Below are 27,052 nucleotides of genomic sequence, written 5' to 3' on the forward strand. Positions count from 1 at the left end.
ACAAACACATAATTGAAAGGATTTCTCTTTATAGATTTTCTTACCCATTGAACATGATCTGATTTTTCATTAAACATAGGGAAACAGATTAGCATAGATTGGCTTCTGAGGAAAGAGAATATTAATGAGCTAGATACATTTAAGACAGATGAAGTATTTCTGGTTTATGGCCAACTATATTAAATTCAACAATAATTACAAAGTGGCTACTATAAGCCAGACATTCAGTCAAAAACATGGGATTCAGTTTTGGGCTTCTAGAAGATCATAGTCTATTATTTAACTAGAAAATAGACCTTGGGATAATAGTTCCCTGGAACTCAAACACTAGTCTCAAAGAACTAAGAGATCAATGCCTTCAAACAGACTAAAAGTTAATTTAATCACAATTTCTCATTTCGTCCGGAAAAATTTGAACAGTGTATTTGCTCTCTTTCTCCATTTTACTGTATTGTTGTTCCTCACAGGCTTTGTTTTGAGAGATGATGACTGGCTTCGACTTGGTTTTCTGGGATGCAGCTGGTAATCTTTACTACATATAAACTCAAGCCAGGAGACCCCTGCAGGCAACCGATGGTAACTACGTACCTTAGGGAATGCACGGCGTGAGAGAGTGAGGGTGACACACTCTTTGGAAGGAGGGGGAGAAGAGGGTGAGATGGAAGAGGAGGAAGAAGATGAAGAGGAGGAGGCAGAGGAGGCAGAGGCAACAGAGTAGGAGGAGGAGGTGGTGGAGGAAGAGGAAGTGGAGGAGGAGGAGGGTGGGAGCAGGGATTGTGGCTGAGAATTTTTTTTTTTGACATAAAACAGCCAGTCAATAGCCTGGGGCTGTTGGCCTATAACTTTGTTTTCAGGGGCTACCGTCCACCATTTTTGCTTCATATTAAGTCCCTGGATATCCCGTTCAGATGGTTGGAAAAACTGTGGTGTCTTCTCTACTCCTTCAAGGTTGTCTTCAGGGGCTTCATTAGGCTGGTTTTCTTTCACAGGGAATGGGAGACAAGATGAGAAAGTCTCTGGTAGAGAAAGGACAAGAACTAATTTCACTTCTATTTTGCCCTCAGAATTGGCCTCAGGTGTTGGTATGACAGAAAGTGTTGCACAACGAGGATTTTTCTTTCCTCTAAAATGGTTACATGGAGATTTTATGCAGGAAGCACAAGCTAAGCAAACCACATAATTTGATGACAGGCGAGGACCAGGATGAGGATTTGGCCTTCCCCTCATCCTTCGAAACAAAATCTGCCTACAGAGATCCCTCTGTATTCTGGTCTTTGAGATAGAATTGACGATTTTATTTACAACATCATCAGGGACGGTTCCACCTTTAACAATGCAGGGCTGACTATACTTTAAAGTCCATGGAATTTCTTTATTTGATTCTGTCTTTGGAGAAATCTCAAAGGTGCTTTTACTCTGGAGTCTGAAACCTAATGTTGAAGCAGCTGTGTTCCTGGTGCAGTGTTTGGAGCTTGATAATAATTGACCTGAGACACTTGTTTTTGGATGGGGTGATGGCAGATGTGTGACTCTGTGTTTGTCATTTGGTGAAGTGGTATTCTGAAACTTGGAGTGACAGACGGGTGAACTGGGAGTCTGGAAGTTACAATCAAGCATAAACATTGGCTGAGAATTGAGCTGAAACAATGGTAAAATCTCAGATGGGTGGACAAAATATGATGATGCTGATTGTCTTGCTTTTGAATGGGACAATGGTAAGTTTGCAACGTTGGGGTTAGAGTTCAATATAGGTATTTTCTGAAATCTAGAGTCAAGTGATGGAGAGGTAAGAGCCATTTGATTGGGTTTGAAAGAAGGTGATGTCCAAAATAAGTCACTTGTTTGAAGTTTTGTGTTGAGTGATGGTGAACTCAAAGATCTTTGATTGTGCTGCAATAAAGATGTCCAAAGGCAGTCCAATGAGGATGTTTTCTGAGGTTTGGATTGAAGTAATGTCGAGCTAAGGGCTTTTCGTTTGGGTCTTAAGGAAGATGATGTCGAAATGATGTTTATGGAAGGTATTTCTTGATTTTGGAGGTGAAATAATGATGAACTTGAGACCCTTTGATGAGAAGACTTCAATGAAGGTGATCGCCAGCAAACATCTAGGCTTGGAGATGTTGTCTGAGGTTTAGAGAAGGGCAATTGTGAACTCAGGGTTGTTTGATTGAGGTCCTGTGATGACGTCATTTTGAGGTCAGATGAAGATGTCGTTTGAGCTTTGAAGTGCAACAAATGAGAGTTCAGAGCTCTTTGAGCAGGCCACAATGAACTTCTCCAGTGGAGGCCTAGTGAAGGTGTGTTCTGATGCTTGGCATGGGACAATGGTGAATTCAGAATCCTATCACAGAAGCTCTTTGAAATTTTGTTCTGAGATTTGGGAGATGGTAATACTGAGCATCTCCAGACCTTCCTCTTGGAGCCCAGTGGAAGTTCTGCAAGGGGATTGCCATGGGATTGCACTTTGGCTACAGGTTGGTTATTGAATTGATTTAGTTTTTCACCTGTACGTTGATGTGTTAATGAATTGGCTGAGGACAGTTGGTAGAAATAGTCTAATGGCACAAAGTGTTGACCATAATATGCTAATGGCACCATCTTGTGTTGTGGTAGAGGTCTTTTTAAAAGCAGTTAGCTTGTGGGGATGTTTTAGTAACTGTTAGTCTTTTAGCTGGAATCCATGGAAAATGGATACTTTTACATAACAGTTGCTAGCTTATATCTTGTAATATTTCTGTTAATTCTCAAATATTATAGACTATTCCAAAATTGAAGTGCAGACGAGATTGAAAAAGATTGTCACCATTTGAAATTATCTTCAGTATTTTCTTTAGTTTCCTATACTTTTTTCTCCTGAGTAAATAATGCCTGTTAACAAAATAGTAAGGAGAGGTCAGAAGAGGTCCTGATAGAAATATTAATTTTCTTAAGTACTCTCTTGTAGTGACTAGAGCACAGGTGTTATGTCAAATTCCAGCTACAATGTGTATTGCAGCCACTTAGTGTATCGCTATGCATATCTTTTGAATTAAACTTTCAAAACCCCAATTCACCATCTGTAAAATAGACAAATATGATATTTAACTTATTGGGCTAAAGAATAAATAAACATATATATATATTCTGACAGTGCCAAGATATTATAGGTGCTCAATAAAATGCAGTAGTTACCACTGGTGCTCTTTTAATTATTACATTTATAAAACAAGCAAATAGAAATCTGTGATAAGTTTTTTGTGTAAAAAAAAAAAAACTCAGAGAAAAATAAAAAGGAAGCTTCAAATGTTTATTTTCAATTTAGATTCAGTTACCCATGACTATCATCTTTTAGTTTACTTCCAAAAGTCGATTGCATATTTTAGTTCTTGTCACCACTGCAGCATTGAAACTTTTGGCTATACCCTTTTAAGACTCCTGTTTCATTGCTATCCATTATTTCTCCACACTCTGATTCTCTACCCTTATCCTCTTATTTTTTTCCAGGTCTCCACTGAATTTTTTTCTTTTGTTCTCATCCCAATATAATTCTAAGAGTTATATTACCAGGTCTCTTCTCTTTTCAGTTTATTCCTAAGTAATCACATCGGTTATGTTTAGGATTTTTAAATGAACTATAGAAGTTTCTTAAAAAGAGAGAACCTTGTAGCTGGCCAAAAGTGATGTAAGCATCTGTCACTCAACAAGGAGACTTATGCTACTTCTTAAAGGCAATTCATAGGGTGTCATGCCACACAATTTTATTTTTCAGGGTCCAAGCTTTCTTTGTTCTTCAGGTTTTTGATCAAGGTACACGATACAAAAAAAAAAAAACAAAAAAAAAAACTAAGACTAAAGTGATCACAACAGTTTCTGAAATCAATCAATTAAGTCCCTGGCCTGAGGCCCTTGAAGAATGAGACGTTCCATGACTCTTTCTGTGTTTCCATGACTTACCAACCCAATTTCTGATGGACAAATTTATTTCTCATATGTGCCAACTTATCCAGTTAATTTGCTATCAACTCTATTGTTGCTAGAAGTTTTTTCTTTATGTCAAGGTGACTTTTCACATAGTTACATTTTCTTTGCATTTATTTTTCAAATATATCTTATTAGTATCATAATTCACTTGTTTTTCAAGCCTTCCATCATTCTTTGTGGAATTTTCCAAGTACCAACAACATTAGTTACATACATTAACTTCTTAATTTTTTGTTTTTAGTTCTGGCTTATCTCTTGAGGTTCCAGATAGTATTTCCAAATAATCAAGCTTCCTTATCCAAAAGTTCCAAAAACAATTCAAACCCAAAGCAATAAAAATTTAATACAGTTATTTTTCTTTCCAGAGAAATATTTTTCTATATCTTCTGTCTCAGTTCCAAACACTTAGTCATTTAATTCAGATTCTTTGAAATCATCCATGGCAACTTCACCCTCCCAAGCCATTTAGACACCAAGACCTCTTGATTTGATCACTTCCATATCTTAATTCACTGTTTTCTGTAAAATGCCACCATTACAGGCACATCTTATCTAGACTGTATAATTATAGTAACTTCTGTATATCTTTCCAGCATGACCTCACTCTCTCTCTTCTCCTTCTTTCCTGTGAGACATATAAAAGCAAACTCTCACTGGTGAGACACCACTGCTGCTCACTCAAAGATTTTCCTTGCTTTGCATATGCCTGTGTGAGTAACAAACACTGAGGTTTCTCGTGCTTGTTGGATCTGGCGTGAGGGGAGAAAATGCACATACTACAATATACTACAGACTATTCTACCAAGTTTCTAGATGGCAAAATGAAATAACTTCATGGATTTGGAGCATGCAAAGATTTCTTAAACAGCATACAAAGTTGCAGCCATTAAGAGTTGTTAAACTTAAGAACTCCCAATAACCAAAAGACATCATATTGGAAAGAATAAAGGCAAATCACAGAATGTAAAAAAATTTACAATACATATATATATGAAAAAAACTCATCACCATGATAATCTGCATATTACTAAGAAAAAAAGGCAATGCTATTATAATGGGCAAAACACATGAACAACCATTTCACAAACAAGGATATACAAATGGCTAACACATATATGAAAAAAAACCTCAGCTTCATTAAAATCAATGGAATCCAGCCTGGGCAATGTGGCAAAATCCTGTCTCTACCAAAAAAAAAATTAAAAAAATAAAAATAAAAAATTGGCTGGGTGTATTAATTCGCACGTGTACTCTCAGCTACTCTGAGCCCAGGGAATCCAGGCTGCAGTGAGCCATGATAATGCCACTGCACTCCAGCTTGGGTGACAGAATTAGACACTGTCTCAAAAAATGAAAATAAAAAATCAGTAAAGTACGTATTTAAAAAACAGGGAGATGTTGCTACACATTATCAGAATGTGACTAACATAAAACTAAAAAAAGCAATAATTGGTGAGTATACAGATTAAATAAAATGCTCAGACACTGCTGGTGGCAATGTTGATAAAACCCCTTTGGGGTTGTATCATTAAATCAGTATTTTTTATTTTATTTTATTTTCGAGGCAGAGTCTTGCTCTTTCGCCCAGGCTGGAGTGAGTGGCGCCATCTTGGCTCACTGCAAGCTCCGCCTCCCCGGTTCCCGCCATTCTCCTGCCTCAGCCTCCCGAGTAGCTGGGACCACAGGCCCCGCCACCACGCCCCGCTAATTTTTTGTATTTTTAGTAGAGAAGGGGTTTCACCGTGTTAGCCAGGATGGTCTTGATCTCCCGACCTCATGATCTGCCCGCCTCGGCCTCCCAAAGTGCTGGGATTACAGGCGTGAGCCACCATGCCCGATCTAAATTAGTATTTTTTATACATTATAAAAAGTTTACATTCCAAACTGTAATCAACTGTCAATCAATAGAATATATAAATAAATCGTAATATAGTTCTTCAGTAAATACCAAACAACAATGAAAATTAACAGAATATATAGCACTATACCACTACAAAATGTTTCTTTTTTTTTTTTTCCTCCTTTTTGAGACGGAGTTTCACTCTTTTTGCCCACACTGGAGTGCAATGGTGCAATCTTGGCTCACTGCAACCTCCGCCACCTGGGTTCAAGCAATTCTCCTGCCTCAGCCTCACAAGTAGCTGGGATTACAGGCATGCGCCACCATGCCTGGCTAATTTTTGTGTTTTTAGTATAGACAGGGTTTCACCATGTTGGTCGGGCTGGTCTTGAACTGCTGACTTCAGGTGATCTACCCGCTTTGGCCTCCCAAAGTACTGGGATTACAGGTGTGAGCCATGGTGTTCAGCCTCAAAATGTTGAATAAAAAGAATCATACACACAAAAATACTTCCTAATTTTATAGTCAGGCTAATAATACACTTGAGGAGGTGGAGAGTTGGAGAGAACACACAGAAGGATCTTCTGGGATACTGGTAATGTTCTGTTTCTTGATCTGGACGAAGATTGCATGGATGAATTCACTTAGTGATAATTGAGCTTTAACACTTACAGTATGTGTATTTTTATATGTTCCTTTACTTCAATAAAAAGTGCAAAAAATTATAATGATGCTAATTTAAAAAGACACATCAGAAACAAAATTGCACTGAAAGGAGAAACATTAAGGAGTAAACCAAGATATGGTACTCAGATGTGATGAAAACTTAACGAGAGAGTTGGAGAGTGAGGTGGGGGTCGGTAGTGAAGAATGTAATGTTAAATCTTGCTATAATATAAAGAGGAATAATCAAATTCAAAACAAATAAAACTAACAAGAGTCTATTTGAGACAGAAACCAGAGAAAAACAACATTTCTGAATGTGTCCCAGTTTCAGACTTAGCAAAATGACACTTTCATTTCAAAGAAAGTGTTTTTGCTAGATGCATGTAAATATTACATACAGATAACTAAAAAATGGGAGAAACTTCAATGAGGCTATAAATATGGGAGAAAATAAATACCCCTATGAAAGAATTAACTGAAATAGTCCAAATTATTTTTATAATCAAGTTCCTTCAAACTTTGAATAAATAGATATTTATAATGTTATATGAACATTTTCAGAGTACCATAAATATAGAAAAATTCTCCATTTGTTCTGTGAAACTGCTATATGTCATTCAGACATTAAAACATGATAAAAATAGTTCAAAGTTTAAAAGGAATAGAGCAATTCACTTAGTCATTTGCAGAAATTCCCAAATAAAATAAAACACTAAATTTAACAGTATAATTAAATAGTCTATTGTGACCCAAGTTGATCTTATTTAAACAAAGCAATTATGTTAAATTACTAGGAAGCACTATATTTTGTCATTTTCATAATTCAGAAATAAATCTTAATAGATGTTTTAAACACTCATTTGATAAAATCCAACCTCCATTTCTCATAAAACTCTGTAAGCTCCTAAGAAAAACTAGTTACTTAATGATATCAAACATATGAAAGCAAAAGCAAACTATTCACATGGTAGTTAAATGTGAGCTAGTCCCACTACAAGTTGATAAAAGATGAGCATATTTACTATCACTACTACATTTAACATTGTTTAGGAAAATCTGGCCAATGTATTAAAGAAGAAAATAAAATAAAACAAAAATTAAAAAATGAGACATAACCTTTGAAAAGGCAGAAATTAAATTCCCTCTACATGCATATTATATTATTAAAACCCCAATTTAGAATATAGAAAACTTAAGAGAATAACATATTAAAATTCAGGAAATGAAGTCATTGCTTGCTGAGTAAATACATATAGGTCACAAATTTTCTTCAATACCGATATTTAACAGGATTTATGATAATCATGGATACTTCATATATAATTATCTCTAAAAATTCAATAAAAGCACAGACATCCTATTGCAAATATAAGAGAGTACTTGAAAGTTTTGTGGAGAGGGGATAAATGCCTAGTAATCCAGGAAAGGTCACAGTTTTCTATATCTAGTTCTTTTGTATTTTTTACTTCTCTGTTAATGCACTGATGCTCCTTGCTACTTCATCCTACTTCCTTTTTCAAGATATATTCCTAATAAATAGAAAACTTGTCATTGGAAATTGCAATAACTCTTTTTCATCAATAAATAGGAGCAAGCGGGAAATCAGTAAGGGTATATAAAATTTCAAAAATGCCATCGACTAACTTGAGCTAACTGATATTCATAGAATATTCAATGCCAAATTGTTCTTTTAAGTGGACATGAAATATTTACCAAAATATTATAAACCATACAACAAGTGTCAATAAATTTAATTGAGTTCAAATAATGCATAGTATGTTCTCAGATTTGGCAATGCCATTAAATTATAAATTAATACCAGAAATATATGTGAATATGTTTCATGTTTATACTACATATACATTTTATACAATATACTGAGAATGTGTGGGATGTTCCTAAAGCTGAACTGAACGTAGGAAAGGGAGCCATCTGTAGCAATAAATGATGGTATCAAAAATGAAGGAAGTTCTCAAATTAATGACATTAGGTTCCTCCTTAAGAAATAAAAAAAGGAAGAAGATCCCATTAAACTAAAATTAAGTAGAAGAAAGAGAATAGTAGAGATTAGAGAAACCAATGAGATAGAAACTAGATAATCAAGTATATTGATAGGTGGTTCTTTCAGAAAATAAATAAAATTGAAAACATTTGGTCATACAGATAAAGGATTAAATTCAAAGAAAGCTGGGCATGGTGTCTTTCACCTGTAGTCTCAACATTTTGGAAGGCCCAGGCCAGAGGATCACTTGAGATAAGGAGTTCAAGACCAGTCTGGCCAACATGGCAAAACCCCATCTCTACTAAAAACAAAAAATTAGCCAGGCGTAGTGGCACACGCCATTAATCCCAGCTACTCGGGTGCTTGAGGCACGAGAATCGCTTGAACCCGAGAGGTGGAGGAAGCAGTGAGCCAAGATCAAGCCACTGCACTCAAGCCTGGGTGACAGAGAGAGACTCCATCTCAAAAAAAGAAAAGACACAATTACAAATACCAGGATTAAGAGAGGTGATGTTACCGCAGACACTACACACTACTGATATTAAAAATGATAACCAAAAAAATGAAGACTATTATGCCAATAAATGAGACAACTCGGATGAAAGAGAGGTATTTCTTGAAATACACAAATTTCCAAAGCTCACTCAAGAACAAATAGAAAACCTAAAATCTCATATCTCTATTAAATAGGTTGAATTTGAGTTTAAACTCTTCCCATAAAAAAATTTCAGAGTCTGATGACTTCATTGATGATCATACCAAGTCTTTAAGAAAGAAAGAATGCCAATTCTACACAAACTATTTCAGAAAATTAAAATGGAGGATTTATTTTCAACTCCATCTATGAATCAAGCATTATTCTAATACCAAAACCAAAATAAAAACTACTAGATTTTTATTTTATTTTATTTTTATTTTTTATTTGATTGATTGATTGATTGATTGATTTATATTTGAGACGGAGTCTCACTCTTTCACCCAGGCTGTAGTGGAATAGCGCGATCTCGACTCACTGCAACCTCCGCCTCCCAGTTCAAGCGATTCTCCTGCCTCAGCTTCCTGAGTAGCTGGGATTACAGGAGACTGCCACCACGCCCAGCTAGTTTTTTGTATTTTTAGTAGAGACAGCGTTTCACCATGTTTGCCAGCCTGGTCTCGAATGCCTGACCTCAGGTGATCCGTCCACCTCTGCCTTCCAAAGTGCTGGGATTACAGGGGTGAGTCACCATACACAGCCGATTTTTCAAAAAGCAACTATACATCAATATTTCTTATAAATGTAGATAAAAAAGGTAAACCAAATTTTAGCCAGTCAAATCCAACAATATGTAAAAGGTAAAATACACTTCCCCCAAGTCCATGAACCCAGTCTTTTCATAGGAAAACACCAGACAAGACCAACTTTGACAAAATATTTTAACAGCACTCTTTAAAAGTGTCAAAGTCAGTAAAAAATCAAGGAAAGATAGAATATTCACAGATTGGAGAAATTTAAACATAATGACTAAATGCAAAATGGTATACTGTATTGAATCCTGGCTCAGTAAAAAGCCCTTCATAGAAAAAAAAAAAAGGTAAAATGCTATTAAAGTCTGTTAAGAATATTGTACCATGTTATTTTGTTTGTTTGTTTTGATAAACATACCCTGGTACGTTAAATGTTTAGATGTTAATATAAGAAAAATCTGAGTGAAGTGTTGGAATACGAAAAAGTTTGAATATCTATTCAAGAACACTTTGTAAAGGGAAAAAGCTGAAAGATCAGCAATTACCTGATGTCAAATCTTATTAAAAAACAGCAATAGCCAAAGCAGTCTAGTATTAGCATAAAGGTAGACAAACAGGTAAATGGAACAAAATACAAAGTTGGGAAAAAGACACATGTATTAAAACAGCAGATTTTTTGACAAAAGTATATAAGCAATTCAGTGGAGAAAAAAATCAGTATTTTCAAATTATGCTGTAATAATTGGATGTACATCTGCAAAAAAAAAAAATGGAAAGGAAGAAGTAAAATTGTCTCTGCAGATAACATAATCATACATAGAAAACCCTAAAGACCACCCCAAAAACTATTAGAACAAACAAATTCAGTAAAGTTGTAGGATGCAAAATGAACATACAAAAATCAGTTGCATTTTTATACATTAACAACAAACTGTCCAAGAAAGAAATCAAGAAAAACAACAGCATTTGCAATAGCATGAAACAGAACAAAATATTTAGGAAAATAATTAACCAAGAAGATGAAAGATCTATTCACTGAAAAGTATAAAACAACTGATGAAAGAATTTGTGAAAACTCAAATAAGTGGAAAAATATTTCATGTTCATGGATTGAAAGAAAGAATATTATTAAAATGTTCAAACTACCCAAAAAATCTACAAATTCAATGGAACCCCTATCAAAATTCCAACAATATTTCTTTCAGAAATAGAAAAAGCAAACTGCAAAATTCATAGTAATATAAAACATCCTGAATAGCTAAAGCAATCTTGAACAGAATTAATTGGAGTAAGCACACTTTGTGATTTCATTACTATTACAAATCTATAGTAATCCAAACAATATGGTACCAGTAAAAAATTAGACACATAAGCCAATGGAACAGATAGGAAAGCCCAGAAATAAACCCATACATATGCAGTCAACCAATTTTCAACAAAGGTGCTAAGAATGGGGAAATAATAGACTCTTAAGTAAATAATGTTTTTAAAACTGGATATTCACATGCCAAAAAAAAAATCATTAAATTGGACCCTTCTCTTAGACCTTATATGGAAATCAATTCATAACGGATTAAAGACTTAAATGTACCTGAAACCATAAAACTCCTAGAAAAATGCATAGAAAAAAACTCTCCATGACGTTAGTTTTAGTAATGATTTTTTTATATGATGCCAAAGACACAGATGACAAAAGCAAAACTAAATAAGTAGGACTACAGCAAACTAAAAATTTATTGCATAGCAAAGGAAACAATCAACAAAATGAAAAGGTAGCCCACAGAATAAGAGAAAATGTGTGCAACCCATGTATTCGATAAACAGTTAATATTCAAAATACATAAAAAACTTACACAACTCAATAGAAAAAAAAGCCAATTGAAAAATAGGTCAAGGACCTGAATAAACATTTCTCAAGAGAAAATATACATATAGTCAGCAGGTATATGAAAAGATGTTCAACATCACTAATCATCAGGGAAATGAGAATCAAAAACTACAATGAGATACCACCTGTCACCTGTTAGAATGGCTTTTATCAAACAGTCAAAAGATAAATGTTGGCAAGGATGTGGAGAAAAAAGAACCTACTGGTGTGTATATAAATTGACACAGCCATTGTAGAAAATAGTATGGAGGTTCCTAAAAAATTTAAAAACAGAAATACCATATGATCAAGTAATTCCACTTCTAGGTATATATCCAAAGAAATTAAATTGGCGTATCCAAGAGATTGCAGCATTATTTATAATAGCCAAGATATGAAAATTATCCTGAGTCGGTCAATAGATGAATGTATAGAGAAAATGTGATGTCTGTGTGTGTGTACAAACAATGGAATATTATTCAGCCTTAAAAAAGAAGGAAATCCTGCCATTTGCAACAACATGGATAAGGCCAGGAGACATTGCATTAAGTGAAATAAGAAAGACTCTGAAAGACAAATATGCATGATCTCACTTATAAGTGAAACCTAAAAAAAGGTCAAACACATAGTAACAGAGTAGAATGACAGATACAGAGGGCTAAGGGATAAGGGAAAATGGGAGATGTTGGTCAAAGGGTATAAGAGGTTAATAATATTGCACTGTATAGTTGAAATTTGAAAGAAAGTAGTTCTCATGTGTTCTCACCTCACACACACAAAATCATGGTAACTATGAGTTGATAGATATGCTTGAGCTTTGTTACTGTAATTACTTCACAATGTATACATATATCATTATATTCTAGACCCTAAATACATATGACTTTATCAATTATACATCAACAAAACTGGAAAAAAGATACGTGTATAAAAAAGAAATTTGATTCATACCTCAAATACAAAAATCAATTCATAATGAGATCATGGATCTACTGTAAAACCTAAAACTATATAAGTTCCGCAACAAAATTTTTTTTAAAGTTTGTGATTTGGGATTGAGCATTGATTTTTAGATGTGAAACCAAAAGCTCAACCAATAAAACAACAAATGAATAAATGGAACTCTATCAAAATTTAAAATTTCTGCTCTTCATAAGACACTGTTAGGAAAATGAAAAAAAAATAAAAATAGAGTAATATTTGCAAAGCATTATCTAATAAAAGACTTGTATCAAAAATATATAGAGAAAACTCTCAAAATTCAATAGGAAAGCAAGCAATCAAATTTTAAAAATGAGCTAAATATTTGAACAGTTCTCCAAAGATGATTTGGAATGGGATATAAGTACATGAATAGATATCAATATAATTATTCTTTAGAGGAATCCAAATTAAAATCACAAGAGATACCACTAAATAACTTCTTGAATAACTCAAATGTAAAAGGTTGACCAAACTAAGTGTTACAAAGATGTGGAGGAACTGAAAGTCTCATACACCACTGATGGGAGTATAAAATAGTTCTAGAAGTTTGGAAATACTTGATCCTTTCCTTAAAAGTTAAATATACATGTACCATATAATCTAGTCATTCCACTCCATGTATTTACCCAAATGAAAGCATATGCTCATATAAAGATTTGCAAAATAAGTTCATTGCAGCTTTTGTTGAATAGTCAAAAATGGTAAATAATCTACTCAGTAGACAAATGAATCAACCAATTGTAATAGTTCCATGTAAGGGAATATACCTGCCACGAATTTAAGGAATCCCATCTGCAGTCAAGCGTCTGGGAGCAAAATGCTTACAAATCAATAACAATAAAGCTGATATAAAACAGAGTCCCACCAGTCCAACTCAGCTAATGTTTCAAAGTAAGACTTTCTGCACAGTACAGAGTATAATGAGGCAAACGCTTTGTTTTCTCAATAAACCATCAAAACAAAAATTTAGGTGGACCTTCCAAGTTCAAAAGAAATCTAATATATAGTCCTTCAAGGAACCCATACAATAAAAATACAAATAATATATAGATGCCTTAAATATCAGTGAAGATGCATTTAGTATTTATATATGTTCAATATTCTTGTTGTATGTATAGATTTAATTTTCTAGCCACTTCTACTTCACTTAGTCCTCAGAATATGCAATATAAAATTGTTTCTTTTTATTTTAGTCCAGAGTAACCTAGCATTGTTTGTTTTAAACTGTGACCATATCAACCTCTGCTTGCCAAACTCTCAACATCTAAAATACCATTAGGCCTATATTAATTTTTTTTTTTTTTTGTAACTCAAGAGATTTCAATTTAGAGATTTTTTTAGATTTATGTCTTAGTGCACTAAGTTCAGAGATTGATCATTCTAAGAGAATAATCCTCTTTTGGGAACCAACTACATAAGCTTCTCTGGTTCACTTATACAGACGGCTTCAGAAGAAACCTCTGATCTGAGGCTTATCTTGTAGCTTGACATGAGTACTTGACATAAGTACCTGACATTTCTGCCTTGTCAGGCTCGGGTATTCAGCTCTCACTTTTATACAAATACAAACCCACAAGAATATCTCTCAGATTTATACTTTAAGACTACCTTTTCCAAACCTTTTCTCTATCATACAGGCACAAACATGCCAACTGATTGATACGTATTCCTGATCGTAAAAGAGCCTCTCACCGAGAGAAGTTTTATGAAAACGAAAACACTGCCTCTTTCAGTGATTGTTAGAGACAGAAATGTGAGCAAATTTAATGCTAAGCAGTCTTGTAGGCTATATGCCTTTTTTATTCCCTGAAGAAAAGTAATCCTGAGAGGACGGTGTTCTAATGCGGACAAAAACAAAAATAAACATAATTCCTAGGCTACTATTTCCAGAACCGAGCTCTACAATTCTCTATTCCAAATAAGGGATTTGAGCAATTCTGTCATTTTCACCTGTAATTGAGTTGTCGACCAAATGTACAGACATGTTACTGTAGTGAACTTGAAGAAACTCCAACCATGAGCTCTGCAGGAATCCATCCAGAAACCAGACAGCATCACCTTGCAGCTGTATTCGAAAGATGTCTATATTCTCTACCCTCACCTTGACAAGCTCAATAACTGTGGGCTTAGCATGTGGAGTGCTGAGTCAGCCTAGCTTGGCCACGCTTTGAATATGTTCCACATATTGGATTTGTTTAACAAAACTACAGAATATTATGCTTTGTAAAAATCTATTAATTTTCATGCTTCTGTATATTTTTTTTTGCTTTTAATTTCAGGAAAATTTTCTCAGAAATAACTTTAAAATATGAACCTTCCGTAGATAAAGCATCATATCTACTCTCTTCCCTTTTGATAGGGGCACAGGATGCAGAGGAAACAAAAAATCTAACCTGAGTTCAAAATATGAGAAAGATTGGAGATTAGGAGCAAGGGTTGGAAGCCTGACATGGTATGAAACAGGGTAACTTGTTAGCAATTATTCTTTCCTCTCACAGTATCCCTCTATTGTCACCACTTTTTAGAGAATATTCCAGAGCAGTTCATCCAGAAAAGCAATTTGGGGTCACAAAAGATAGTTTTCTAAAATCTTAAAGGCACAGGAGAAGAAAGAATAGGAAATTCAATTCAAAAAATTATTGTAAAGCCAATTATTACAGGTAAAAATTATAAAGATTATTAAGGCATTTGCAGTCCAAACTTAAGGAAGGGAATGAAAGACAGGCAAAGAGAAAACTAAACAGACCACAAGAAGAGAAATAAGAAAGAAAGTGTTCTGGAAATTAAGAATAAATATAAATTCAGTAATTGAAGTAGAAAGTGGCAAAAAAAAAAAAAAAAAAAAAAAAAAGAGAAAGATTACAGAGTGTAATATATAAAAAAATTCTAACTCAGAGTTGGAAGGAAAAAGAGAAGGAGAAGAGGAAGAAGAACCAATGGAGGATACAATACAGGAACAACAAAAAAAAGGTGAAAAAAATTTATAAATGTGTAGGGAATATTTTTAAGGAACATTAGATAGAATCAAATTATAATTATTTCAAGGATGATGACTGAGGTTATTGAGTTCTTTGCTGACTTACTCAAGAGGATAGTTCATATGTAAAATTTATAATGAACTCATACAACTCAATAGCAGAAATAAAAACCCTGATTTTAAAATCGGCAAAAATCTTAATAGACATTTCTCCAAAAAAGACATAAAAATGGTCAATAGATATATAAAAATGTAATCAACATCGTTAATCATCAAAAAAATGCAAATTAAAACCACTGTAATTTCACATATAACTGAGATCATGCAATATTTGTCTTTTTGGCCTAGCTTATTTCACTTAGCATAATGTTCTCCAGGTTCACTCTATGATGTCAAATATGACAGAATTTCCCCCCTTTTTTAGGACTGAATACATCAAAACATCACACTGCACACTATAAATATATACAATTATTTGTCAATTAAAATGAACTTCATTAAATAATAAATATTTTTCAAAAACCTTCTTTGATATACCACCTTATATCTGTTAAGATGGATATTATCAAAAAGTCAAAAGATTGAACAAACGTTGGTAAAGGTGGGAAATAAAGGAAATTTTTTTACACTATTGGAAATGTAGATTGATACAGTCAGTATAAAAAACAATATGGAGATTTCTAAAGAAATTAAAAATAGAGCTACAATACAACTGAGCTATCCCTCTTCTGGATATACACCCAGAGGAAATGAAATCACTATCTCATAAAGATATCTACCCGCTTATGTCCATTGCAGCGTTATTTACAATAGCAAAGCTATGAAAATGATCTACGTGTTGATGGAGGGATGGATGAATAAAGAAACTGTCCTCTATATATAAACAACATAATGCTAGTCAGTCCTTAAAAAGAACCAGATCTTGCTATTTTCCACCATGGGGGTGAGCCTGAAGGACATTATGCTGAGCAAAATAAGCCAAACACAGAAAGAAAATTATTGTATGATCTCCTTTATATGTAGAATGTTTTTTTAAAAAGGTCAACTATACAGAGATGGAGAACAAAACAGTGGTCACCAGGAGGAGGCAGGAAGGGTGGATATCAGAAAATATAAGTATACAGGATTAGCAAGTCTACAAATCTAACGTACAACATGAGAATTATAAGTAACGAAATTGTGCTGTATGGAGGATTCATGTCAGATGATTAGATTTTGGTTGATCTTGCCGAAAAAAAAGGTAACTATGTGAGATTACAGTCATGTTAATCTGCTCACTATAGTAACTTTCTTATTATCTATATGTTTCCCATAACATCATGTTGTATACCTTAAATCTGCACAATAAAATTTATTCTTTAAAAAATAGTAGGCTGGCTGTGGTGAATTACACCCATAATCCCAGCACTTTGGGAGGCTGAGGCAGGAGGATCACTTGAGGTCAGGAGTTCGAGAACAGCCTGGCCAACATGATGAAACCCTGTCTCTACTAAACATACAAAACAGTTAGCCAGGTGTGGTCATGCATTCCTGTAGTCCCAGCTACTTGGGAGGCTGAGACAGGAGAACTGCTTGAACCCAGGAAGTGGAGGTTGCAGTGAGCTGAAATCCTACCTGTGCACTCCAGCTGGGACAACAGAGCAAGACTCTCTCTCTCTCTCTCTATATATATATATGTATATACACACACACATATATACATATATATACACATATATGTGTGTGCGTAGATATAAAAATATAACTTTTTTCCAAATATACCTTTTATCTCTTCACAATCGTGAAGAGAAATCATGATTCATAATTTAAGTATTCCGATGATAAGTGTAACATTCATAGTAGAAGACATAGAAAATAAAAATGTATCATTAAGAAAACAAGAATCCCTCAGTTGCTGCCTATGTATCATTCCAATGTTACTACGTATCTGCATTTTTATACAAATATGAGATTGTACTAAGTTTTTCTTTATTGAAAGACATAAATGAATTTCTTTATTGAATGAATATTCACAATCATGAAGAGAAAAAAAGGTATATTTGGAAAAAAGTTATCACTGAGGAAAGTGTGGTTGATTTCATTCGAGTAGAGACACACTTGGGTAGATTGCTTGATGGAAAAGAACCACACAGGGCATGGGGAGTTGCAGGGGAAATAGCATGCATCATGGTCCAAATAACAGGAGGATTAGTTGAGCATACACATGAAGTGGAAGATATGAAAACAAAGCACTGATAAAAGTTCAAGTATTAGAATAAAGAATTTTTTTCATTTTTCCTAAAACCTGCAGAGAAAGAAAATGGATAGGAAAAAAGATACAGGGACTTTGAAGTGAAAAAGATTTAAGACTGTTTACAACAACTGATCTTGTAAATTAGTAGACAAGGTTATTTTCTGAGAGAAGGAATGTTAATAATCTGAAAGCATGTATTTTGGACACTTGTCATATTTAAAATCATGAGCATTCACAGAAAAGTACATACTAGCATACATCTTAATGAATCAAGGAAATGATCTTGTTACTACATATGTAAATAAAAGGAAAATGTTTGGTTTTGTCCATGCTTTGAAGAACTGAAATGAAAATAATTCAGGAAGTTAAAACAAAAGAAGTTCACCAAATATAAACAAAAATAGTTTATCTTTTTTCTAATACATCCTGTATATTTAAAATAAGGAAAGAAGGGAGGCAGGGAGGGAGAGAAGGGAAGAAAGAGGAAGGAGAGAAGAAGAGAGGGAGAGAGAGGGCAAGCCCCACAGAATATTCTGTTTTTTAGGACATTTTCAGGAAGTATATAGTTTGTCAATGATTAAACGTTACCTAACAGTCAAAGGAGGAGAAAGACCACTATTGCAGAAACAACCATAAACAGAATTTATACATCTCAAAATCATAAATAGTATCATAATAGTTACACATCCAGCTCAGTTCTCACTCACCTATAAAGTCATGAATAATACCTTGTATATTAGAAACTATTTCATGTCATTTGATTTGCCAGGCAAAACCCCAGACTTGACACAATGACTTTAAATTTACAGATAGGCTGCAGGTTCACTGTGAGTAGATTAACACCTCAAAGTGGCAAAAGCTGGAGTTTAGTATGTCTGTGTGTGAAAAGAGTCAGGAGGAGGGAAATCCTTAATAATGCTACACAAAAAATTTAGGTCCAGATAGCAGTTGCTCCTTAGCTCCATCCAGGAATTTCAGACTATAGCAATACACATGGCCTATCTGCCATGGACAGAAGGGATTCCCTCTATACTTTAAAAGAAACTATGGGACATAGGTTTTCCAGGCTTGTCTCTTGATAGAGCACCCACAGGCAAACTAGGATCTAGGGGTTACCTAGGACAAATTGTTAATTGGTTTAGATACAGATAGAGACAAAAGTATAAATACATAGTTACAGATACACAAATACACATAAAGATATAGATACAGACATTGACCAAAACAGACATTGACATAGACCTTCTGTTGTAAGACTTTCTGCCAATAAAGCATCTTTGTTCCTCTTTGCATAGGAATCAAACATTTGTCAAGGTGTAGGATCCAGGATCTCAGGATCCCAAATACAAAAGAAGGTTCAAATGTTGTGATGCTCAAAAAGACTGCTTCCATCCTACCCAACTAACATTCTTCCTGTTCAAGTCCAATAATCTTCCAATAAACGTCCTCCACCAGGCACCTTATTGAGACACTGGTAAGTACCGGAAATGCAGAAAACACAATTGACCCTAGACCATATTTTAGGTATAAAGAAAATTATTTCAAATATAGTTCTTCTATGTTTTTGAAATTAATGTTTTAGAAATCAAATTAGCTATGCACTATTTTGGCCCATCTACTTAATTAAGAAAATCCAAATACCTCTTCTAATGGACTTGTGTGGTAATATAAATTCTTAAAATAAAATTGTATATTTTTGTCCTATGAAACATAGAAGTAGCTAACCACCTGGGTGATTCACAATTTAAGTATTCTGATGATAAGTGTAATATTCATAGTGGAAGACACAGAAAATAAAAACATATCGAGAAAGCAAAGATCACTCAGTTACTGCCTATGTACCATTCCAATGTTACTATGTATCTGCATTTTTATACAAATATGAGATTGTACTACTAGGTTTTCCTTTATTGAATGAAATAATAGATATTTTCAGGTTATTAAATATATTCTTCGCAAATAATATTTTTATCAATGTCTATAGTCCATATTTTTCCATTATTTAAAAGCAAGGCTCTGAAGATTATTATCATAACCAATATTTTTGTACATTTTCCTTTCTTTGGACTGGTTTCTACAATCAGAATTATTTTTTAAAATTACACTTTTAAGAGTTTTACACATATTGTTAAATTTCTCTTCAGTAAATTATTAAAACAACCAGACATTCCCATCAGTAACATATGAGTGACATTTAGCTCTCTTGCAAACACTTGCTCTAGAATATTTGTAACATTGATTTCTTGGCACGCCTCTATCCCATGGCCTCTTGCTTTCATGTTCATAACTTGAATATCAGCTAAATTTTGGCCATTTATGTTTCTCTGTTGTTAACTCCTTGGTCATTTTTATTTATCCATGTTTCAATGGAAGTATTTATCTCTTTGTTAATGAGTGTAAGTGCTCTTTATATATAATAATTTAGAGCTTTAGTCACATATACTATAAGTATTTTTCCTTGGTCATTTACCAAAATAATTCATCACGCCTGAGAAATTGGCTGATTCATCCAATGTGATAATTTTATCAAGATTTATATTTTTAAAGAGCTTTTACTTGTGCTGAGTGTGAGAACATGTACAGGAATTCTAATAAAGTTAATAGAGAAATCTACAAGATGACAAATCCTGTAAGTAAATAGAAAACAGTGTCTTATAATAATGATTACGTTGATTATAAGGACCATCAACTTTTCAACATAAAAGCTCAGTTAAAAAGCTTGAGTCTCTTTTCTATGTTATTCTCAAATAGCAGAAGTGTATGTATGCTAATGTGTGTATATTGTCAAATCAAGAATTCATCACATTCTCATATTCACCATCTCATAAGTGGTGTGACCTTCTCTCTCAACTGAGAAGTCCAGAAATGTTTCAGAAAGGAAATGACCAGTGAATTGTTTTGAAGGATCATTTCACCATTAAGTATTAGGGAAAAGTCATCCTATGAAAAAGAAAAAAAGCATGAAAGAAAAGGATTCACTGTAGCAGTAGCTAACTCTGGACCCTAAAAGAGGAAGGGCAGGTGTTGATGATTGGAAAAAATTCAGTTGGAAACAAAGAATGGTCTCCTATGCAGTTACGGAGAATGTGGAGTTTACACTGAGGGTAACTGAGGATCCGGTAAAATAGTCAACTAGAAAGTGAGACCACGCCAAGCATGGTGGCTCATTCCTGTAATCCCAGCACTTTGGGAGGCTGAGGCGGGTGGATCACAAGGTCAGGAGTTTGATACCAGCCTGGCCAACATGGTGAAACCCCATCTCTACTAAAGATACAAAAAATTAACTGGGTGTGGTGGCACGTGCCTGTAATCCCAGCTACTCGGAAGGCTGAGGCAGGAGGCAGAGGTTGCAGTGAGCTGAGATCATGCCATTGCACTCCAGCCTGAGTGACAGAGTGGGAACAGAAAGATGGAAGGAAGGAAGGGAGGAAGGGAGGGAAGGAGGGAGAAAGGAAGGAAGGAAGGAAGGAAGGAAGGAAGGAAGGAAGGAAGGAAGGAAGGAAGGAAGGAAGGAAGGAAGGAAGGAAGCAAGCTGGGGGGGAGAGAGAGAGAGAAAGAAAGAGAGAAAGAAAGAGAGAAGGAAAGAAAGAAAGAAAGAAAGAAAGAAAGAAAGAAAGAAAGAAAGAAAGAAAGAAAGAAAGAAAGAAAGAAAGAAAGAAAGAAAGAAAGAAAGAAAAAGAAATCATTAAAATGAATAAGACTGTAAACACCGTAGGTAGAAACCAAGTAACACAGTGTCTTGCTAATTAGATTCTTGTGCAGTATGATCATTTGAGACTGGGAGTTTGAGACCAGGATAGGCAAGACCCCATCCCTACAAAACAACAAAACCATGTAGCCAGGCATGGCATCGTGCACTTGTAATCCCAATCGGGATGCTGGGGTAGAAGGATCATTTGACCCCAGGAGTTCAAGGCTGCAGTGAGCTATCATTGTCCCAATACACTCCAGCTTGCATGACAGAGAAAAACTCTGTCTGTAAAAGAAAAAAAAGTGAGATATATTTTCAAAGCCATTAAATCAATCTGCAAATGCATTTCCCCTTGACATAATAGTTCTAAGAAAATGGTTGAAACAAACTATCTTTTATTTTATTTTATATATTTTTTGATACAGAGCTGCATTTTGTTGCCCAGGCTGGAGTACAGTGGTGTGATCTTGGCTCACTCTACCTCCTGAGCTCAAGCAATTCTCCTGCCTCAGTCTCCCAAGTAGCTGGGACTACAGGTGCATGTCACCAAGCCTGGCTAATTTTTTTCTTTTTTGTTTTTTTTTTTTAGAGACAGGGTTTCACCATGTTGACCAGGCTGGTCTTGAACTCCTCAAGTGATTCTCCTGCCTCAGCCTTCCAAAGTGCAGAAACTGCATTTTAGAATATTGTAGATTATATTATCTCTGGCCTAAAATTTGAATATATAATATTTCTTACTCATTAATGAAGTCACAATTTGACAGTATACTGAACAATCTAAACATCTTAACTATGTGAAAATTGAAACTTTCAATGATAATGAAATAGTGTATCAAGTTATCATAAGATCAAACATTTACACAAAGTAACTTTCTTCCTGGAAATGGTCACTAGGTTTAAAACAGCAGTGATAATAATTTAAGTGAAATGCGATCCACAGGTCTCTAGAAAGCAGCTGTGCAAACAAAGGGAAGAACCTTATAGAAAACCATGGCATATTAAGGGACCTGTTGATTAAACTGCATGTCCAGTTCAAGATATTTTGCTTATATAAAATCAAGAACGTAGCCTCCAATGGATAATTTGGTAGGTTACACATTGCCTTCATATTGTTTGATTCATGTTTTCCACTTAACAGAACACCCCCAGCTGACTGAAATGAAAATGATTAGATTTCAGTAATGCAGATTTTGTTCCAAATGCATTAAACTAGTTAACGCATATACATAACATTTCTGGATCACGGTGTACTTGATAATAGCCAAATGCTAGTTATTTTAGGATAAGAATGAAATAAAATACCTTAAAATATCATATTTGGCTAATAGCTAGCAATATTAAACTTCTAAATGCAGGACATTAGTTTTCTTGTTATGACAACAAACCAAAATATTGTCATAATGACAGGAAGCATTTCAGTTTTCTGCAATTTGCTGAGTATAAGCATTACATAACTTTTTGCTTATTGGAAAATAAGCTTTAGAACTTTTTGACGTAAACTCCTGTTAATATCTTCATCTAAATTTTCGCTAGGTTAGGTCATCTTTTAAGAGGTCTTCAATTTTAAAGATAAATGAAATTTTTGTACCCTTTGTTTTATAATTAAAAGTTTTTTGTTTAAGCTCCAGTGTTGTTCTTTATGGGATATTTCTTTAAATCATCCCAAGAAAAGGCAAACTAATTGTGAACAGTGGTACATTAAGTTTTGGTTATCTTTTGTATCTATTCAGCATTTGTCTGTTTTAAAATGTAGAAATTGAAAAAGCTTTCTATGAAAAACAGCCAGGCAATATTTTCTTTTAAAAATATTATCTGTGACTGTAAAGAATTTTGCCATATATTGTTTCTAAAAATTATATTGATAGTATAAAGAAAAAAATTAAAATCTACTTAGATCTTTGTATCACAAATATCTCAAATCAGGATGATTTCATTATACTTTTATTATATTTTTATTACTCTGATTTCCAAATGCTTTTACTCAGAGAAAAGTGGGGAGTGGCAAATGAAATAACATCAAAATAATAATGATAAAGACAGACGACATTTATTCAGTCCTTGCTATGTGCATTAATTCTTCTGCTACTCTGCATCAAACCTTTTCAGTAGATATTAACACTAATAACATCTTTGTGAAGAGCAATGAGCTGGCCCCGCAGTCTACACGCACTGAGTGTGTCTTGTCTTCAAAGGTGGATAAGAAGGGTCCTTTCTGGTCTTTCCCTCTGGACATAAAAGGCCATCTAATTTCTATTTCTGTATCTTTAAAGGATAAATAACCTTCAAACCCACCATCTCCTCTCCTCGGCTCTCTCCTGACTGTTGCTGGCATCTGTTTCCAGTCATCCTCTACATACCTTCCAAGACTTTTCATCCGCCTGACCTTCTCTCTTTGACCCAGATCTCTGCACCTCTTTTCTCGATTTGCACTCCTTTTTCCTAACTCCTGCTCCTAAACCTTTCTTCGTTTTCATATCAAGCTCATTGTTTTTGTTTTCTCACTTCTAATACTATCAAAAAATGCTGTCAACAATTGTAAGTATTAGAGGTAAAATCCAGATGTTTATAATGAGAAGCAGTGCCAAACACAAGACAGTTAATACAAACAATATGTTTACAAACTCCCTTGTACTGGCTAGAATATTTTTAACTCATATAGCTAGACCGAGTATTGAATGTGCATAAGAAAGACGAAAGCATTAAAATCATTAAATTTGAAAACTCATGCATCTATATTATTTTCATAACTTTTTCAGACCGGACTACCTACGGCAGGGAATTTGGATTTTAGCATTATTCTTTAGAAGCAAACATATATTTTTATTTCAATTTTAACACTTTCTAATGACTATTAAAGCAATTAGACTAAAATATAAAGTTTATACTGTGAAAAATTACAATGAAAATATTTCAATTTTAATTTATAATAAATATAATTTTATAATAAATAATTTTTTATTATAGCCAGTCTTCTTTATATTAAGGAACATAGCAAAATTTTATAAGAACTCATTATGATCGGGAAAGGCACTGTAAAACAGGGATCCAAGAATTGTCATATTCTGATTTTGTTTTCAATCTAGATTAGCTAGATCAAAATTACAAGCTCAACTCTGCTGTTTTCTAGCTCTATGATCTTGGAAAGATGATTTAACTTCTGAAAGGCTCAGTTTCCTTATCTGTAAAATAAGGACAACAACAGTACGTGTCTCAAGTTTGCTCTGAGAAATAGTTGTAAAAATGTAAATAAAGTGTTTGGTATAGTGTTCAATAATGTATATATGATCAGTAAATTACTACTCTTATTATTGTAAAACAACTACCACTGCCTCATATGGTACCAAGTCTAGTTATGTGGATTCCTCTTTCATAACTCTTTTCAGTCTATTTTCATTTGGATCTTCTTGTCGATGAAAACTTATACTGGCATCCCTTTGTTATGTAATTGTGAGGAGAAAACAATATTGAGATGTATTTCAAGCTAGGTGCAGTGGTTTGTGCTTGTGATCCCAGCTGTTTTGGGAAATTGAGGCAGGAGCATCACTTGAGGCCAGGAGTTGGAGACCAGCCTGAACAACCCAGTGAGACCCTGTCTCTAAAAAGAAAAAATTTTAAAAAAAATCATAGGCCAAATAGAAATTAATGGTACTTAATTAGTGTTTGTGTGTATGTGTGTCTTATATATTGAAATTATACACATACACGAATTCTAAGCTAGCATGACAAACATACATGAGATAAATAGATTTTGGCCTTATAAATCTGATATTCCTTTAATGTAAAGCTCTTCATTTTTTAAAGTTTCTCAAAAACTGTAAAATTTTTTAAAACCTTCCAAATTACTTTTTTTAAAGTTTGTCTAAACTTCGCCTCTGTTTTTAAGTAAGACAGTCTTTTTCACTGGGATCTCTGTTGTATTTTATAAAAACGGTTACAAGAAGTTAAACTCTAGCTGGAGAAAAAATCTGTAAAACATAGACACTCATATTTCATTGTGCTTAGTTTCTTAAAGAATGAATTTGTATCAAAATATAAGGTGCATGTATAAACAGTCAGTTTAGGATGAATAAAAAAGGAAGACTTTACATTTAAATCAAAACTAATATATCTAGATATGGCATGAAAATTTCACACTAAGTCTAACAAAATTTTACCTAACTACAGAAGGAAAAAAATGTATTCTCTGTCTAAAAGATTGCCTTCTAATTTATATCATATTTTCAAAATGCATAAAAATATTCAATAAAATACCAAGCTATTGAAACTGAAGACTCTGATAAGAAAACTAGTCTACATTTAAGTATTTAATGCAACATATAATCAATCATGGAAATGTACTGTGTAACTTTTTTATTGCCTTCTTTTTTCCTGGTACAACAGCTGAAGGAAGACATAACCTTAAAATCAGTTAATGTAGGAAACCGAGAAATATATTCAATTTAATCCCTATGTTTCTTTATTTTTCTTCCCACAGTAATAAAACTTTTTTCTCTGGAAAACTATATTATTTGAGTAGAAATGTGGAGTAGGCAAGTTTCAGATGCACTTTTCTTCCAAACCCAGACCCTGAATCACAACAAACTTTAATCATTTTCTTGGCAACAGTTAAAAAACAAGTAAATATACCTTAGAAAGGAAAAATAGGTTTACACCTTTCTGATGTGAAGTGATTAGTTAATAGGAGTTACTTTTGCTAATATAGAGTACTATTCCTTCCCTAAAGGACTCATAAACTTCTCCAGGCAACACCTAGTTAAATTAGCCACTTATTAAATTGTACTATCCTTTTAATTCACTTCTGAACTCTTTGAACAGGTTATTAAAGGAAGCAGCCAAAGTTTCCTTTTGCACCTGCAAATAACATTTGAATCTACAATTAAGGATCATTTCCTCTTTTTTGAAATTCTAATAATGGCATTAAAACAGAGTGTAATATTTTTATCTGCATCTGGTCAGACTATTTCCTGGCATTTGTGATGAGGTAACCGGATGAATGTATTAAAATGCTACAGAAAGATGCTGAGATAATCTCTCGATGACTTCAGAAATGAAGGCAACTTCTAGACACTGGAGTATACAAGGATGCAAACAGACCAAACACCTCAAAAGTCACTTTAAGGTGGAAAAAAAAAAAAACAACTTTAATTTCTACATGAAAACAAAAACAATACCAATGTTTAATTTGGATGAAATACATTTAAGAAAATATTATTTCTAGTACTCTTAGAGTTGATTACCTAAAAAGTATATTTTTCTTTTCCAAAAAGTTTTAAAACATTTAAGACAATTTACCTTTCCCGAAATGGTCACATATCCTTTTCTCATATCCACTTTCCTATATTTATTCTTTGGAGCAGTTCCCATTTTTTATCTGCCAGAGTTCTAGACACTTCCAAAGCCTTTCCCACATAACTCCTCTTTGAAACCTAAAGATTATATTCAATATATATATTAATCTATAATAAGATATTGTATGTTGCTAATTACTCAGTTTGTATGATTACTCAACTGTTTTTAAATTATTCTAAAAAAAACTTTCCTAACTACAAAAAAATAGTTCTACATTTTATCATTTTCTAGAAAAGTTCTTTGCCACTAACATTCT

General features: G+C 33.8%; 1 protein-coding gene across 4 annotated transcripts in view; it reads right to left on the reverse strand.

Moving 5' to 3' along the window:
- Positions 1–361: 361 nt before the first annotated feature.
- CSNK2A2IP (casein kinase 2 subunit alpha' interacting protein) overlaps positions 362–27,052 on the reverse strand; it is a 128,927-nt gene continuing 102,236 nt past the window's right edge. For all 4 annotated transcript variants that reach the window (XM_045385323.2, XM_045385322.2, XM_045385320.2 and 1 more), the window contains one exon: positions 362–2,868. In XM_045385323.2, coding sequence (XP_045241258.2) covers positions 394–2,598 — 2,205 coding nt within the window. In that variant the 5' untranslated portion in view covers positions 2,599–2,868 and the 3' untranslated portion in view covers positions 362–393. The remainder of the gene's footprint in view (positions 2,869–27,052) is intronic.

This window comes from Macaca fascicularis, chromosome 2, assembly GCF_037993035.2.
Source record: "Macaca fascicularis isolate 582-1 chromosome 2, T2T-MFA8v1.1".
NCBI lineage: Eukaryota > Metazoa > Chordata > Mammalia > Primates > Cercopithecidae > Macaca > Macaca fascicularis.